General features: G+C 39.8%; 1 protein-coding gene across 2 annotated transcripts in view; it reads right to left on the bottom strand.

Moving 5' to 3' along the window:
- The window catches only part of RNF115 (ring finger protein 115), a 72,455-nt gene that overhangs the window by 33,742 nt on the left and 21,903 nt on the right, over nucleotides 1–16,810 (bottom strand). Inside the window, exons 2-4 of one of the 2 annotated variants that reach the window (XM_052636866.1) lie at nucleotides 16,662–16,720; nucleotides 15,601–15,652; nucleotides 11,862–11,904 (exon numbers count right to left, since the gene is read on the bottom strand). In XM_052636866.1, coding sequence (XP_052492826.1) covers nucleotides 11,862–11,904; nucleotides 15,601–15,652; nucleotides 16,662–16,671 — 105 coding nt within the window. In that variant the 5' untranslated portion in view covers nucleotides 16,672–16,720. The remainder of the gene's footprint in view (nucleotides 1–11,861; nucleotides 11,905–15,600; nucleotides 15,653–16,661; nucleotides 16,721–16,810) is intronic. The other variant, XM_052636865.1, reaches the window with a different exon arrangement.

Below are 16,810 nucleotides of genomic sequence, written 5' to 3'. Positions count from 1 at the left end.
TGTCTTGGCTTCCCTGGTGGCTCAGACGGTAAAGCGTCTGTCTACAATGTGGGAAACCCAGGTTCGAGCCCTGGGTTGGGAAGATCCCCTGGAGAAGGAAATGGCAACCCACTCCAGTACTATTGCCTGGAAAATCCCATGGACAGAGGAGCCTGGTAGGTTACAGTCTATGGGGTCGCAAAGAGTCGGACACAACTGAGCGACTTCACATGTCTTGGCTACTGTAAATAGTGCTGCTGTGAACACTGGAGTGCATATATCTTTTCAAATTAGACTTTTCGTCTTTTCCAGATATACGCCCAGGAATGAGATTGCCGGATCACATGGTAATTCTATTTTTTAGTTTTTTGGGTTTTTTTAAAAGATTATTTATTTTTGGTTGTGCTGGGTCTTCGTTGCTTGTAGTACATGGGCTTGTCATTACGGAGGCTTCTCCTGTTGAGGAGCGGAGGCTCTAGAGTACGCAGGTTTCAGTAGTTATAAAGCATGGGCTCAGTAGTTGTGGCTCACAGGTTCTAGAGGGCTGGCTTAGCAGTCGTGGCGCACGGGCTTACTTGGCCCACAGCATGTGGGATCTTCCTGGACCAGGGATCAAACCCATGTCCCCTGCACTGGCAGGCAGATTCTTAACACCTAGACCACCAGGGAAGCCCTACTGTTAGTTTTTTAAGGAATCTCCACACTGTTCTCTAAAGTGGCTGCACCGATTTACATTCACATCAACATTGTGGAAGTGTTCCCTTTTCTCTGCACCCTTTTCAGCATTTATTATTTGTGGACTTGTTTGTGATAGCTACCACTGTGGTTTTGATTTGCCTTTCTGTAATAATTAGTAATGCTGAGCATCTTTTCATGTGCCTATTGGTCATCTATATATATGTCTTCTTTGGATAAATATTTGAAATTTTTGATTAGAAGAAAAATTAAGTACCAAACTCATAATATCAATAATCTGCACTGATAATTACACATGAATTATTGCATCTAACATCTGTAAAAATTCTGAAGGAACCCAAGCTTAGAAGCAGCTTCAACATCAGTTTAAGGCATTTTCTACTTGTTTGGAAACTGCAAATTAGTGCAAACAGACAGTAGTAGTCAATGTATTTGTCCCAAGATATTACTGTATGTTGACCATATAGCACCTGATAAAAAGAGCACACCACACAAATTTATCGAAGAAGACGATGGCACCCTACTTCAGTACTCTTGCCTAGAAAATCCCATGGACGGAGGAGCCTGGTGGGCTGCAGTCCATGGGGTCACTAAGACTCGGACACAATTGAGCGACTTCACTTTCATGCACTGGAGAAGGAAATGGCAACCCACTCCAGAGTGTTCTTGCCTGGAGAATTCCAGGGATGGGGGAGCCTGGTGGGCTGCCGTCTATGGGGTCACATAGAGTCAGACACGACTGAAGTGACTTAGCAGCAGTAGCAGCAGCACACAAACTTATACTAAATCAACACTAAGCATAAGAATAGCTTCAGGTCATTTGCCTCTGAGCAGACTTAAGACAAGCCCAAGAGAAAAAAATAGTTCATACAACAAAACTGGGTATTCAAGACAAGTTAAAAACAGATATTCAGTTTATTTTAGATTCTTTTCTCACATAGGTTATCACAAGAATACCATTATAAAATTTTGGTGAAACATTCAAAAGATTCACAGAAACGGCCTCTTTGACAAGCTCTATCTTGAAAAACTGAAAATGTTACTCTGCATTGGAGGTAAAAAGATGATGTTTCAAAAAATATGTGGGCTGAAATACTTACATGTTTTAACATAAAAAAGTAGAAGTGACTTCCCCAGTGGTCCAGTGACTAAGACTGTGCTCCCAACGCAGGGGGCCTGAGTTGGCTCCCTGGTCAGGGAACTAGATCCCACATGCAGCTAAGAGTGCCCGCATGCTGCAACTAAGACCTGGTGCAGCGAAATAAATGATATGGACAATTAGCAAAATTTGCTATAAGCTAACCAGAGAACTATACAAAAAAGATGTTAATGACCCAGATAACCATGATGGTGTGATCATTCACCTAGAGCCAGACATCCTGGAGTCCAAAGTCAAGTGGGCCTTAGGAAGTATCACTACGAACAAAGCTAGTGGAGGTGATGAAATTTCAGCTGAGCTATTTCAAGTCCTAAAAGATGATGCTATGAAAGTGCTGTACTCAATATACCAGCAAATTTGGAAAACTCAGTGGCCACAGGACTGGAAAAGGTCAGTTTTCATTCCAATCCCAAAGAAAGGCAATGCTAAAGAATGTCCAAACTACAGAAGTTGCACTCATCTCACATGCTAGCAAAGTAATGCTCAAAATTCTCCAAGCGAGGATGTATCCTGCATGTGGGATCTAGTTCCCTGACCAGGGATCCAACTCAGGCCCCCCGCATTGGGAGCATAGTCTTAGTCACTGGACCGCTGGGGAAGTCCCTCCATCTTTTCATATTAAAACATGTAAGTATTTCAGCCCACATATTTTTTGAAGCGTCATCTTTTTACCTCCAATGCAGAGTAACATTTTCAGTTTTTCAAGACAGAGCTTATCAAGTAGGCGCTAGCAAAGTAATGCTCAAAATTCTTCAAGCAAGACCTGAACCAAGACTTGAACAGTACATGAACCATGAACTTCCAGATGTTCAAGCTGGATTTAGGAAAGGCAGAGGAACCAGAGATCAAATTGCCAACATCTTTTGGATCATCGAAAAAGCAAGAAAATTCCTGAAAAATATCTACTTCTGCTTTATTGACTATGCCAAAGCCTTTGAATGTGTGGATCACAACAAACTGTGGAACATTCTTAAAGAGATGAGAATACCAGACCACCTTATCTGCCTCCTGAGAAATCTGTATGCAGGTCAAGAAGCAACAGTTAGAACTGAACATGGAACAACAGATTGGTTCCAAATTAGGAAAGGAGTACATCAAGGCTGTACATATTGTCACCTTGCTTATTTAACTTATATGCAGAGTCCATCATGCGAAATGCCAGGCTTGATGAAGCACAAGCCTGAATCAAGACTGCAGGGAGAAATATCAATAACTTCAGATATGCATTTGACACCACCCTTATGGCAGAAAGTGAAGAGGAAAGAGCCTCCTAAATGAAAGTGAAAGATAAGAGTGAATAAGCTGGCTTAAAACTCAACATTCAAAAAATTATCATCATGGCATGCATCCAGTCCCATCACTTTATGGCAAATAGATGGGGAAACAATGGAAACAGTAACAGACTTTATTCTCTTGGGCTCCAAAATCACTGCAGGTGGTGACTGCAGCCATGAAATTAAGAGACGCTTGCTCCTTGGAAGAAAAGCTATCACCAATCTAGACATAAACAGCATATTAAAAAGCAGAGACATTACTTTGCCAACAAAGGTCTGTCTAGTCAAACTATGGTTTTTCCAGTAGTCATGTATGGATGTGAGAGTTGGGACCATAAAGGAAGCTGAGCTCTGAAGAAATGATGCTTTTGAACTGTGGTGTTAGAGAAGACTCTTGAGAGTTCCTTGGACAGCAAAGAGATCAAACCAGTCAATCGTAAAGGAAATCAGTCCTGAATATTCATTGGAAGGACTGATGCTGAAGTTGAGGCTCCAATACTTTGGCCACCTGACGTGAAGAACTCACTCTTTGGAAAAGACCCTGATGCTGGGAAAGACTGAAGGCAGGAAGAGAAGGGGATGACAGAGGATGAGATGGCTGGATGGCATCACCAACTCAATGGACTTGAGCTTGAGCAAGCTTCAGGAGTTGGTGATGGACAGAGTGGCTTGGCGTGCTGCAGTCCATGAGGTCAGTAAGAGTGGGACATGACTGAACAACTGAACTGAACCATGATTATATGAGCACCTCAAATATTATGGTCAATTCTTTGAAAAGTTAAAGAGTTACTATATGGCCCAGCAATTTCCCTCCTACTTATATACTTGAGAACACAGAAAATACATACAGAAAAAAATTATACATATTCACAGCTGCTGCTGCTGCTAAGTCACATCAGTCATGTCTGAGTCTGTGTGACCCCATAGACGGAAGCCCACCAGGCTCCCCTGTCCCTGGGATTCTCCAGGCAAGAACACTGGAGTGGGTTGCCATTTCCTTCTCCAATGCATGAAAGTAAACTCTGAAAGTGAAGTCACTCAGTTGTGTCCAACTCTTAGCGACCCGATGGTCTGCAACCTACCAGGCTCCTCCGTCCATGGGATTCTCCAGGCAAGAGTACTGGAGTGGGGTGCCATTGCCTTCTCCAATATTCACAGCAATGTTATCTGAAACGGTCAAGTGTAAATAATGGAAATGTCCATCAACTGATGAGCAGATAAACAAAATGTAGTATATCCATACAGCAGATCATGCAGCCATAAAAAAGAATTAAATACTGATTCATGCTATAAAACATAGATATGTCAAGAAAACATTATGTTAAGTGAGTCAGTCACAAAGGCCACATACTGTATCATTCATTCCATTTATATCAAATGTCCTAAACAGGCAAAACCACAGAAACAGAAAATCAACTGATGGTTTCCTAGAGTTGGGGCAATTGGGGAGGAAAAGGAATGACTACTAATGGATATAGGGCTTCTTCCAGGGGTGATGAAAAAGTCTCAGATAGTGCTGGAAAAAAAAAAAAAAAACACCATATGATCTACAGAGATGAGTCAGCTGAAGACGATTTCAAAATTACTAACTTAAGAAACAGTTAGAACTGGACATGGAACAACAGACTGGTTCCAAATAGGAAAAGGAGGACGTCAAGGCTATATATTGTTACCCTGCTTATTTAACTTCTATGCAAAGTACATCATGAGAAACGCTGGACTGGAAGAAACACAAGCTGGAATCAAGACTGCCGGGAGAAATATCAATAACCTCAGATATGCAGATGACACCACCCTTATGGCAGAAAGTGAAGAGAAGCTAAAAAGCCTCTTGATGAAAGTGAAAGAGGAGAGTGAAAAAGCTGGCTTAAAGCTCAACATTCAGAAAAAGAAGATCATGGCATCTGGTCCCATCACTTCATGGCAAATAGATGGGGAAACAGTGGAAACAGTGTCAGACTTTAATTTTTGGGGCTCCAAAATCACTGCAGATGGTGATTGCAGCCATGAAATTAAAAGACGCTTACTCTTTGGAAAAGTTATGACCAACCTAGATAGTATATTCAAAAGCAGAGATATTACTTTGCCAACTAAGGTCCGTCTAGTCAAGGCTATGGTTTTTCCTGTGGTCATGTATGGATGTGAGAGTTGGACTGTGAAGCAGGCTGAGCCCCGAAGAATTGATGCTTTTGAACTGTGGTGTTGGAGAAGACTGCTGAGAGTCCCTTGGACTACAAGGAAATCCATCCAGTCCATTCTGAAGGACATCAGCCCTGGGATTTCTTTGGAAGGAATGATGCTGAAGCTGAAACTCCAGTACTTTGGCCACCTCATGCGAAGAGTTGACTCACTGGAAAAGACTCTGATGCTGGGAGGAACTGGGGGCAGGAGGAGAAGGGGACGACTGAGGATGAGATGGCTGGATGGCATCACGGACTCGATGGACGTGAGTCTGAGTGAACTCTGGGAGATGGTGATGAACAGGGAGGCCTGGCGTGCTGCAATTCACGGGGTTGCAAAGAGTCGGACACAACTGAGTGACTGAATGCAACTGAACTTAAGAAATGCAATTTTGAAAAAAGTTCACAAGCAATTTTACGAAAGCACTAAATCAAGATACAGAACATTTTCATCACTTCCAAATGTTTCCTAATGAATCTTGGGAATCCCCTCCTCCTGCCCCTTCCTGCCCTCAAGCAGCCACTGATCACTCCGTGATTTGCATTTTCTCGAATTTTATACTTTCTAGGAGTTCATGTAAAGGGAATCATACTATATGTATTCTTTCACTCAGCTTAATTATTTTGAGATTCATTCTAATTTTTACATGAATCAAGGGTTTATGTTGAGTCACATTCCACATACTTTATATTGCTGAGTAGTATTTCCATACTATGGATATACCACAATTTGTTTATCCATCCACCTGTTGATGGGCTCTTGGAATGTTTCTAACTTTTATTATTACAATAGTTGCTATGCACAATTATGTACGTATCTTAGGGGAGTACAATGGTTAAATCATATGGCTGATACTTCTAAGAAAAAAAAAGCCTGTTTGCTAAAGTGGTTAGACCATTTTTACAATCAATTTCAGTTGCTCCACAGCCTTACCAAAAGTTAATATCGTCAGTCTTTTAAAGTTTAGCCATCCTGATAACTATGTAGTAGCTCACTCTGGTGAGTTGTTTTTTTGTTTTTGGCCATACCACTCAGCATGAGGATCTTAGTTTCCCACCCAGGGATTGAACCATGCCCTCTCCAGTGGAAGATCGAGAGTCCTAACGACTGGACCACCAGGGAATTCCCTCATTGTGGTTTTAATGGGCATTTTCCTAACTACTCAGTGGACATGAATTTGAGCAAACTCCAGGAGGTAGTGCGGGACAGAGGAGCCTGGCATGCTGCAGTCCATGCAGTCACAAAGAATCAGACACAACTAAACAACAACAAACAACAACTAACAATGTTGAGATTTCTTTTGCCGTCTATACACCTTCTTTGGTAAAGGAGATTGTTTAAATCTTTTGCAGTTTTCTAAAAATGGGTTGTTTTCTCATTATTCCATTTTAAGAGGTCTCTACATAGCCTGGATACAAGTTTTCAATCAAATATAAAATTCCTAAATTTTATAAAAATACAGAGTATTCAAATACTATTTACAAAGAAACAAATACGATGTCCAGTACCCACCCACCCCTTAAAATGTAAACACTGTGCCATAAATTATCTTGTGAAAAGCACTTTTTTCCAAATGAGTTTAAGCTTACAGACTACAGATGTGGTCAACTGGCAGTCACTGAACAAAAACCTGGCAAGGCTGACACCAAAACTATTTTCTGTTTCATTCTTCTTCCTTCAGTTACCATTGAGTTTACATTACATTCTTTGCTTGGCAACAGAATTACTGGTGTGAACTTAGTACTGAATTAGAGAAACAGTTATTCTTTGAACAACTGCTGAAGAGTTCTGGAGTTGATATTTCCCAATGGACTGGCTGTGAAGTAGGCAGCACTGTGAAATGAGCTCTTTTAACTCTTTATACTAAAAAGTGAGACAGATGAAAGATTTGGTTGAATTAATTCAACCTTTAAGATCACATCCAGGGTGCAGCTGCTCAAAGAATCCAAACTCTACCTGGCATTTGAGTAAAAGCCCTCTGGCTGAGACTGAGAAGAAAAGCAAACAGCTAAAAGGAAGACTTACTTGGGAAAAGAAAGTTAAAGATTTGAAATCTTTAACTTTTTTTTTACTAGGTTTAATCATTTAAAATTACCATCTTTGTAGGTCAAGAACAATAGAATATCAACAATTTTATTTAGCGCAGCTTAATTTAATGTTGTTCTTGATTACTTCAGAGCCTTCTCCACAGGTCCCAGGAGCATACACAAAAGAGCATAGTTGGTACTGGAGAGAGACTTCATGAAGGTAGACATAATATTGCCCTCCCAGACTACTTGTCTCCTCGCCTAACTGCCAGAGGTGCTAGTCCCAGATCCTTGCTAACTACAGACTTCAATTACTAAACTCAAAGGTGAGAAGGGAAAACTCAAGAGCTTTCACGACCACTTCTAACCTCTTTATTCATTCCTCATTACTCTTTCCTACCAGAGGAATGATGCTCTGATTGGTAAGTAGCAAAAACCTAACATCTGCTAAGTCACATTTCTCCAGTTGATGGAGTTCATGTATAAGGACTCTGTACAAAGGCTAAAGAAGTGGTTCTGAGTATTTGTGCCTGCTCTGCTGCCTCTCATTCTCAGCAGGGGCATCCTGTGCAGACTTACGATGTCCATTTGGCCATGGATCAAATGTGGTTTCCAATTTCACTGAATAAAAGTTAAATCTTTATTTCCATCTCCCTAGCATCTATGCTTTAATTCTCAACATGTTCTAGACTCTGAGATGAACTGAAGAGGTATGGTCAATGATCAACCATCATGTATAGCCAGACACGTTTTAATACAGGATAACAGTTTAATATAGAGAATGCATGAAAGAATATGAAGTCATAAAATATATAACTCATAATTATGAAGACATAAGAAAAAAATTTGTTATAATCCTAAGTAAATTTTAAAAATCAGAAACACAACATAGCATATTATATGATTATATCTGAAAACAGTTATGAAGCATAAATGTGAGAAATGGAAAGTATGAGAAAGGAAGAAAAAAAATGAGAAAGGGAGGGAAGGAAAGGATGAAATAAAAAATAAGGTAATGATAATATGGAAGACTTTTTAAAAATCTTCTTAATGTTGTTATAATATCTTTCAGTATCTATGCCTCAGGACAAAACCTGAAAGGAAATATATAAAGAAAGGGGGCCCTTAGAATAGGGGAATATGTATAGTGGAATAGCTGCATATGTACCAAAACAATTTTTATTTAAATAAATATAAATCAGGCTGCTCAGAGTACCTTGCCTTCTTGCACACCTGGGAGTTCTTTTTCTAGAAAACCATCTATCTTGTTTTCTGCTAATATGAAGCAGAAGCCATAGCCACTCTTGCACTGAAGTGATACACTCAGGAAAGCTGAGACTTTCAGATCAGATGTCTCACTGGCACCAGGTCATGGTCAGAAGCTTTCAAGTAATCAATGAAACGCTCAGATAGCAATGGGCTCAATTCCCCAGATTATCAACAGGGACCTCAGTATAGCTATGTCCCCTCTCTCTACAATCTGTTAGCAACATTTCTAAATTCACTCTCCACCAACCCTCACACATTACTCAAACATAGTTCCCATTTCACTGGCAACTCTTCTCTATCCTCATCTACTCTTCCTGTTTCCCCCACCCCAGATCTCATTCAGAAAAATACACACACACACACACACACACACACACACACACACACACATGCTTGGACTAAGCCTCTTCTAATATATTTAGTGTTTTAAGAATCCAGCATTAATAAATACTAATTAAGAAAATAATCTCTTCATTGTACAAGCAACTCTGAAGAAAAACAGAGCAAAACTGAGCATAAGCATTTGCTGGAATTATCAACTGAAATATAGAAAAGAAAAACAACTCTTGTTTCCAAACATAATTTTCTTTCTAGGCTTTTCCTCTAGGGATATGGGTATAATTATGAACTTAAAGCCTATGAACACTGTCTAGAGGAAAAGTGTCTGTGTTTTCTCATCTCTTTGCTTATCTAAATTCCACCTACCCTTTAAGGCTCTAGTACTTGAAGCCTTGTTTTACCTTCTCCATGAATTAATAACAGCTAAAATTTATTAAGCACTCACTATACAGCAGGCACACTGGCCCACACACCTGGCATGTATCAACTCGATCCTCACAACAACCCTCTGAGGTAGGAATTATTATTTTCCCCAATTTACAAAGGAGGAAACAGAGGCACTGAAAAATTCTAAGTAATTTTGCCCAGTTTACATAGTCAGTAAGCAGTAGACCCAGGATTTAAACTCAGGCAGTCTGGATCTGGGCATATCACTATGTCATTTGACCTCTTTTCCTAAACATCTTAGTCTTTTCAAAGACTGCAGCACACCTAATCTGTCCTTCCGTCTGTCTGTCACATGCACCCCACAATAAGTTTATTATACCCTCTGTACATTCTTTCTTGTATTCATACTTGTTTCATACGTTTGCACTTGCTCCCCAACTAAATTATAAGTTCCTTGCACTCAAGGCAACTGTAACATTTGTTTCTTGCTCCAACTTTAGCAGAGTGCTGGAAGTGCACTCAACATACACTTCTTAGCTGATTTTTTTAATCCTTGACAAATTCTACAATATTAAAAGACAGGTTTTTTTCTATATAAGTGCAAAATATTTTAAAAGGAGAAAACTGAAATAGTCCCTTTGATGACAAGGGAAAACTGGGTGTAATCATACCCTTGCTACAAATCCTGAAGAACATGATGTCACAGGCTATAACTAGGCAAAATTACTTCAACACCTGAAGGATAACTCATGCAGTGTCAGATTTAGCATTACTAAAGTTAGGAAACTGACGAAATATATATATTTATTTTTCTTCTGAATGCATCTTCTCCTAGTGAGTCATAACTATAAAACTTGTATTTCCAGCTCCTAAAAGAGAACTAACACTTAAGGAAAATCAGATGAAGTTTTTCCTCTGCATATGTATAACCAGTAAGTGACAATCTGTGTTATCAGGAATAGCACACACAAGGAAAAAAACATACTAAAACTGGAAAGGCTTTCAGGCCTAGTGAGCAGAATCAATTTTAAGTAATGTTTTTTCATCCATCAAAACAAGAAAATGGGAGTTTAAAGACATAATCTATCTTGAATCACACTAACCAACCCACATACCAAGTCAGTTCAGAGTTAAGTAAAAAGCTTAATACCGGATATTGGGAAGTACGACAGACCATAAGTAAAAGAAAATACCCTTAATAAAACAGGATTGTTACCCAAACATTAAGTTTCTTGACTATATATCTAATAACATAAAAAATCTGGGGAGCTGAGAATTCTCTAGTGGCCCAGTGGTTAGGACTTGGTGTTTTCACTACTGGGGCCCAGGTTCAATCCCTGGTCAAGGAACTAAGGAACAAACTAGGTTGGGAACTAAGATCCTACAAGCTGCATGGTGTGGCAAAAAAAAAAAAGCCTGAGAGCTCCAAGTCTTAAAATAATTTTCAGAGGATAAAGGAGAGAAGCTTAGGGTTTTATGGGCTTCTTACTGAATACCAGTTTTCAGACACACCTGCAAATACAGTTTTAATTTATACACAAATAAATACTAAGAAGTTTTGCTTGTTCTCAAAACTTGAACTATTTCCCAAAAAGGTTAATGTGATCCTGAAATACAAAGAAATTCCGATTATGGGATTTAATTGTTTTTTTTTTCTTTTAGCATCTGTTAGCTTTCTAGGGCTAACCAAACTATATGGCAGTAGGAGCAAAAGCAAACCAGGGTTTCCATAGGCAGAGGGGGTCTACCCTTGTGAGATATAGTCTCTTAATGCTTATGAACAAAAAGTACTTAATGTCACTTAAACCTTAGGGCTCCCCTGGTGGCTCCAGGGTAAGGAATCCACCTGCCAATGCAGGAGAAATGGGTTCGCTCACTGATTCAGAAAGATCCCACGTCACATGGCAACTAAGCTTGTGCACCACAACTACCAAGCGCATGTTCCAGAGCCCGAGAGCCACATCTACTGAGTCCACCTGTCACAACTACTGAAGCCCACACGCCCCAGAGTTTGTGCTTTGCAGTAAGAGAACCCACATTATATAAAGAACTGGAAATTAACTATAGGTTCTATCTCAAGACCTGGAAGGCAACTAAATATCTTATACTTAATCTGGCACCCAAATTCCAATACATATACCAAATTACCATATTCATAAAAGGTAATCTCTAGAAACCAGTACCTCTGTGTAAAACTGTAGACTGTGCCTCAATGTGACTTCAATTATAATTCATCCCCTGCTCTTTACTTGACTGTCACACCACTAAGAGTCTGCAACAGTTATTAAAAAAAACACACACAAGCTTTACATTCTCACACTATATACACAATATAGAAGCAGAAAATAACTGAAACACCACCTAATCAAAGGTTTACTAAAAATAACATGCCAAAGCCCCAACTACTGAACACAAATCCTTCTAAGACTACTCTTGCCTACATTTTCCTTAAACATTCTGAGGTTTTGTTGTACTGGCAAGTGAAAATCTGTCACTGATTTAGCATGAGGCCTCTACCTAAAGACTCCATAGAGCCAAAGGGAAACTTACCTCTGAAAACTGTGTTGATGTGCTGCTGCCACCACCTAAAAAACTGAAAAGAAAAAGCAATGAGAAGTGATTCTAGTTTCTATGCCCAGGAGTAAGCTTCCCTCCCAGAACCTAAATATAGAATGGTACAATGAGAACAAATCCCAATAAGGAAAAAGAACTCATCCCAACGTGACACCTACAAAGGAAATTATGAAGAACTTGCATGTGGATTAATCTATGAAAATTAACAGATTTAACACAAACTATAACAAACTACAAAATCAAGGCTAAACCAAGTGAAAAAAATTAGAGAGAGGGGCCATCACAGAAAAGGAAGAGGACCAACAGCCAGCAATGCAACTCAAATCTGAGTAAAGGAAGAAAAATATTTATTCTCAGAAGCTAAAAAATAAAACTAGATTCTCCAAATAATATTTCACTAAAAAACCACTAACCATCAGATGAACACACAACATTTGAAACTACTAGAAATGACTAAAAATTAGTAATGCAAGGGGTCTGGTGCAATATTTAGCATCTTATAAAAGGGCTCAATAAATATTTTCTTCTGATGATGATTATCTTACCCACCCCTCAGAGCCATCCTCCATTAAGACTTTACTAAACTCACCAAACAAGACTCTTCCACAGTCCTCTGCACTCTTGATTTTGATTCTAAATTTGACCTTGTATTATACATATCTAGAACTTGTTCCATCTGTTTCTACTTCTTACCCTTCTTTCAGAAATATAAAATTCAGAGGGTAAAGACTGTATTTTATTAATACCACAAATATATGTATTTATTATGTATCAGCCATTATACAGAGCACTCAGCACTTTTCATAACACTGCTTTACTATATCCTGCATTGATAACTCAAAAGAAAATGTTACTGAATTAATATTGCATGTGTAAACCAACTCTCAAAGACCAGGAAAAAATATTAGATCCCACCATCCCCATGAAATTTGCAAAGAGAGAAAACTGGCTAAAACACTTTGACAGAAAGGGGATGGAAAGAACCACAAGAATTGCTGGATATCACTTTAAGACACATACAAGGGTACAAAAGTACACACATTAGCACACAAGCATGCACACACTCACCCCAATGATATAAAGTCCACAAATTACTAAAGCAGCTTTCATTTTCAGAATTACAATAGCAATCCAGGCACTGCACTCAGCTCATTGAGAAAACACACACACCCTGGTTAGTCTGGAACCAAAAGTGAAGAGGAGCTAAGAAGCGTCTTGATGAAAGTTAAAGAGTAGAGCGAAAAAGTTGGCTTAAAGCTCAACATTCAGAAAAAGAAGATCATGGCATCTGGTCCCATCACTTCATGGCAAATAGATGGGGAAACAGTGGAAAGTTTCAGACTTTATTTTTGGGGGCTCCAAAATCACTGCAGATGGTGACTGCAGCCATGAAATTAAGACACTTACTCCTTGGAAGAAAGGTTACGACCAACCTAGATAGTATATTCAAAAGCAGAGACATTAATTTGCCAACTAAGGTCCGTCTAGTCAAGGCTATGGTTTTTCCTGTGGTCATGTATGGATGTGAGAGTTGGACTGTGAAGAAGGCTGAGCGCCAAAGAATTGATGCTTTTGAACTGTGGTGTTGGAGAAGACTCTTGAGAGTCCCTTGGACTGCAAGGAGATCCAGCCAGTCCATTCTGAAGGAGATCAACCCTGGGATTTCTTTGGAAGGAATGATGCTAAAGCTGAAACTCCAGTACTTTGGCCACCTCATTCGAAGAGTTGACTCATTGGAAAAGACTCTGATGCTGGGAGAACTGGGGGCAAGAGGAGAAGGGGACGACCAAGGATGAGATGGCTGCATGGCATCATTGACTCGATGGACGTGAGTTTGAGTGAACTCCGGGAGATGGTGATGAACAGCGAGGCCTGGCGTGCTGCGATTCATGGGGTCGCAAAGAGTCGGACACGACTGAGTGACTGAACTGAACTGAAAAGTGAAAAAACGAAAGCTAATGCCATTCTCTATCTATGGCATCATTCTCAAGCCTTATTCTCTGATTAGAAACCATTTGACAACTGTTATTTGTTTCAAAGGTTAAAATGTCTCTTGTAAAAAACACTTCCTATGTAGAACAAGCCCCAAATTACCAGTACCTCTATGCTAGATAAATAATTACCACTATGTATCCATTTTATTGCTCACACCTAGACAGGCTTCCTGGGCTCTTATTGCCTTTACCATATATTGATAGCTTCAAGGATTCAGGTATCTTTGGTAATTAAAGCTATCAACTCTTTCTTTTAGGGTTCTTCTATCCCTGCAACTCCCCCAGGCTTCCCTTTCCTTAAAATTCCTTTATATAGTAAGAATGACAGAGCTGGGGTTCCTTGGTGGCTCAGTGAAGAATCCACTTGCCAATGCAGGAGACACAGGTTCGATCCCCGATCCAGGAGGATCCCACATGCAGCATGGCAACCAAGTCTGTACACCACAACCCTTGAGCCCGTGCTGGAGAGCCTGGGAGCTGCAACTACTGAGCCCACTACTGAGCCCCACTCTACAGCCCATGTGCCACAACCACTGAAGCCCATAGGCCATAGAGCCCTTGGTCCACAACAAGAGAAGCCACCACAATGAGAAGCCTGAGCACCACAACAAGAGAGTAGCCCCTGCTCGCAGCACCTAGTAAAAAGCCCATGCACAGCAACACAGGCCCAGCACAGCTCAGTTCAGTTCAGTCACTCAGTCGTGTCCGACTCTTTGCGACCCCATGAACCGCAGCACGCCAGGCCTCCCTGTCCATCACCGACTCCCAGAGTTCACTCAAATTCATGTCCATCGAGTCGGTGATGCCATCCAGCCATCTCATCCTCTGTCATCCCCTTCTCCTCCTGCCCCCAATCCCTCCCAGCATCAGAGCCCAGCACAGCCAAAAATAAATAAATAAATAATTTTTTTGGAAAGAATGATAGGGCTAATCATAGAGAAGGGATAATAAAAACAATTGCATTTTTCTGAGAAATGTTACAAAGCTTAAGAAAATTTACAAGATGCTCCTCCAGATGAATGTCTAACAGCAAATGGAACCCATTATCCAATATCCACATAAGGACTTGCTCTCATTAATTTTTACCATCCACTACTTAACACTGTAATTGCTAAGTATTCAAATCAGCAAATGTTCATAAACTTTATAGAAGGTGATTCTAAGCAAAGATTTCTTCAACTATTTAAAACACTGATCTTTCAAAAGACATCACCTTTGTATTTGAATATCTGCTACCAATAGCACCTGTATAAGACAACCTTTGACTCACAAACGCACAAATAAAAGATTAAGTCAAGTGAGAGCAGGACCCACAGAATTCAGTTTTCTTCTAGAAAAGATTCATCTTGTGGTTAATCACCAACCTCATGGCTGAAGAAACCAGGATTAGTATTCAAAACCTTTGAAAAAAATGCTCCCCCAAAAAACAACATGCTCTATAACACATGCTGAGCATACCCTGCTTGAAACAAGTATATAATGCAATTATAACAGCACAAATAAAAAGCTATCCCAAGTTAGCATGCCATCCACACAAAATTGCTAATTTTGCCATCATGCTAATCTTATAGATTGAGCTGGTATTGTGTTATTTAAAACCGAGATTACATCAAGTGTTTGTAGCAAACTAGATCTTCATGCCATATGTTGCCCCAGAAGCTCCAGGTCAGATTATACATATAATCACTGATCATTAATAAAATTAAACTAATTGTACATACTGTAAAATGTGTAGTTTTTCCTGGTTGTGGAAGGGAACTTCAACTTTATATTCTGCCAACAGCAACAGTAAAGGAATTATTTACTGCCATTAAAAGCCCCAAAGTCACTCCAATATTAAAAGAAGCCCTCCTATCAACACTATTCTACTTTTCATTATACTTTCATAGCTTTACTCATATTAACCAAGAAGGAATATGTAACATTGGCATTTTCAGAAATAACTTTGCCATTTTATAGGTTTTATACCATCAGTAAGAGCAACAAGACCCAGTTTCAAGCATTACCAACACACTAATACTACAGTAGCAAGATGGTATGTTTGACCACAATAATCCTAATAAGCACAAGGGACCCAAGGCTTCCTCAAGAATCACAACTCAGTTTCCCTGGCTTGAACAGCCTGTTTATCTTACTAGGTAATCTTTGTCAGAAGTTGCTCCCCAGCCCACCAAATGGGTATAAGAGCAATCTACCTTCAGGCAACAGAGTAGTCACTAAAAACCAACCAATAGTCCAAGAGAAACCCCGAAGTCTCAGAAAATATATGAAAACTCACCAAATTTACTCTGATAGGGATACAGAGGTTTCCCAGGAATGCCACAGTAGATCTCAAGACACCTACTATCATAGGCAATGGCAACCCACTCCAGTACTCTTGCCTGGAAAATCCCATGGACAGAGGAGTCTGGTAGGCTGCAGTCCATCGGGTAGCGAAGAGTCGGACACGACTGAGCGACTTCACTTTCACTTTTCACTTTCATGCATTGGAGAAGGAAATGGCAACCCACTCCAGTGTCTTGCCTGGAGAATCCCAGGGACAGGGGAGCCTGGTGGGCTACAGTCTATGGGGTTGCACAAAGTCGGACACAACTAAAGTGACTTAGCACTATCACAATATTTTCCTAATTTTCCCATTTTTCTTCCTCTTTGCCCTGCTACTTCTCTCTCTCAGCAAAGAGTGTAAGTTATAAAACAAATTTCTTTATATTCATTCAGTTGATGCTAAAAAACATAATTTTGATAACAGAATGCTTGATTTATTCATGGGCTTGTACTATACCTGGAATCATCTGTCACTTCTTCAATAAAACCTGATTCACATCTGGGACAAGTATATTCCTATAAAAGAAAGGAAGACATAAATGAGAGTCTTTCACCAGAAAGCTAAGTATATAGTTACAGAACAATATGCGGTACACAAGCTGAGGT

The sequence above is a fragment of the Budorcas taxicolor genome, chromosome 3 (assembly GCF_023091745.1).
Source record: "Budorcas taxicolor isolate Tak-1 chromosome 3, Takin1.1, whole genome shotgun sequence".
Lineage (NCBI taxonomy): Eukaryota > Metazoa > Chordata > Mammalia > Artiodactyla > Bovidae > Budorcas > Budorcas taxicolor.
Note: the sequence above shows the minus strand (reverse complement) of the source record. Positions and strands in the feature narration are given on the sequence as shown.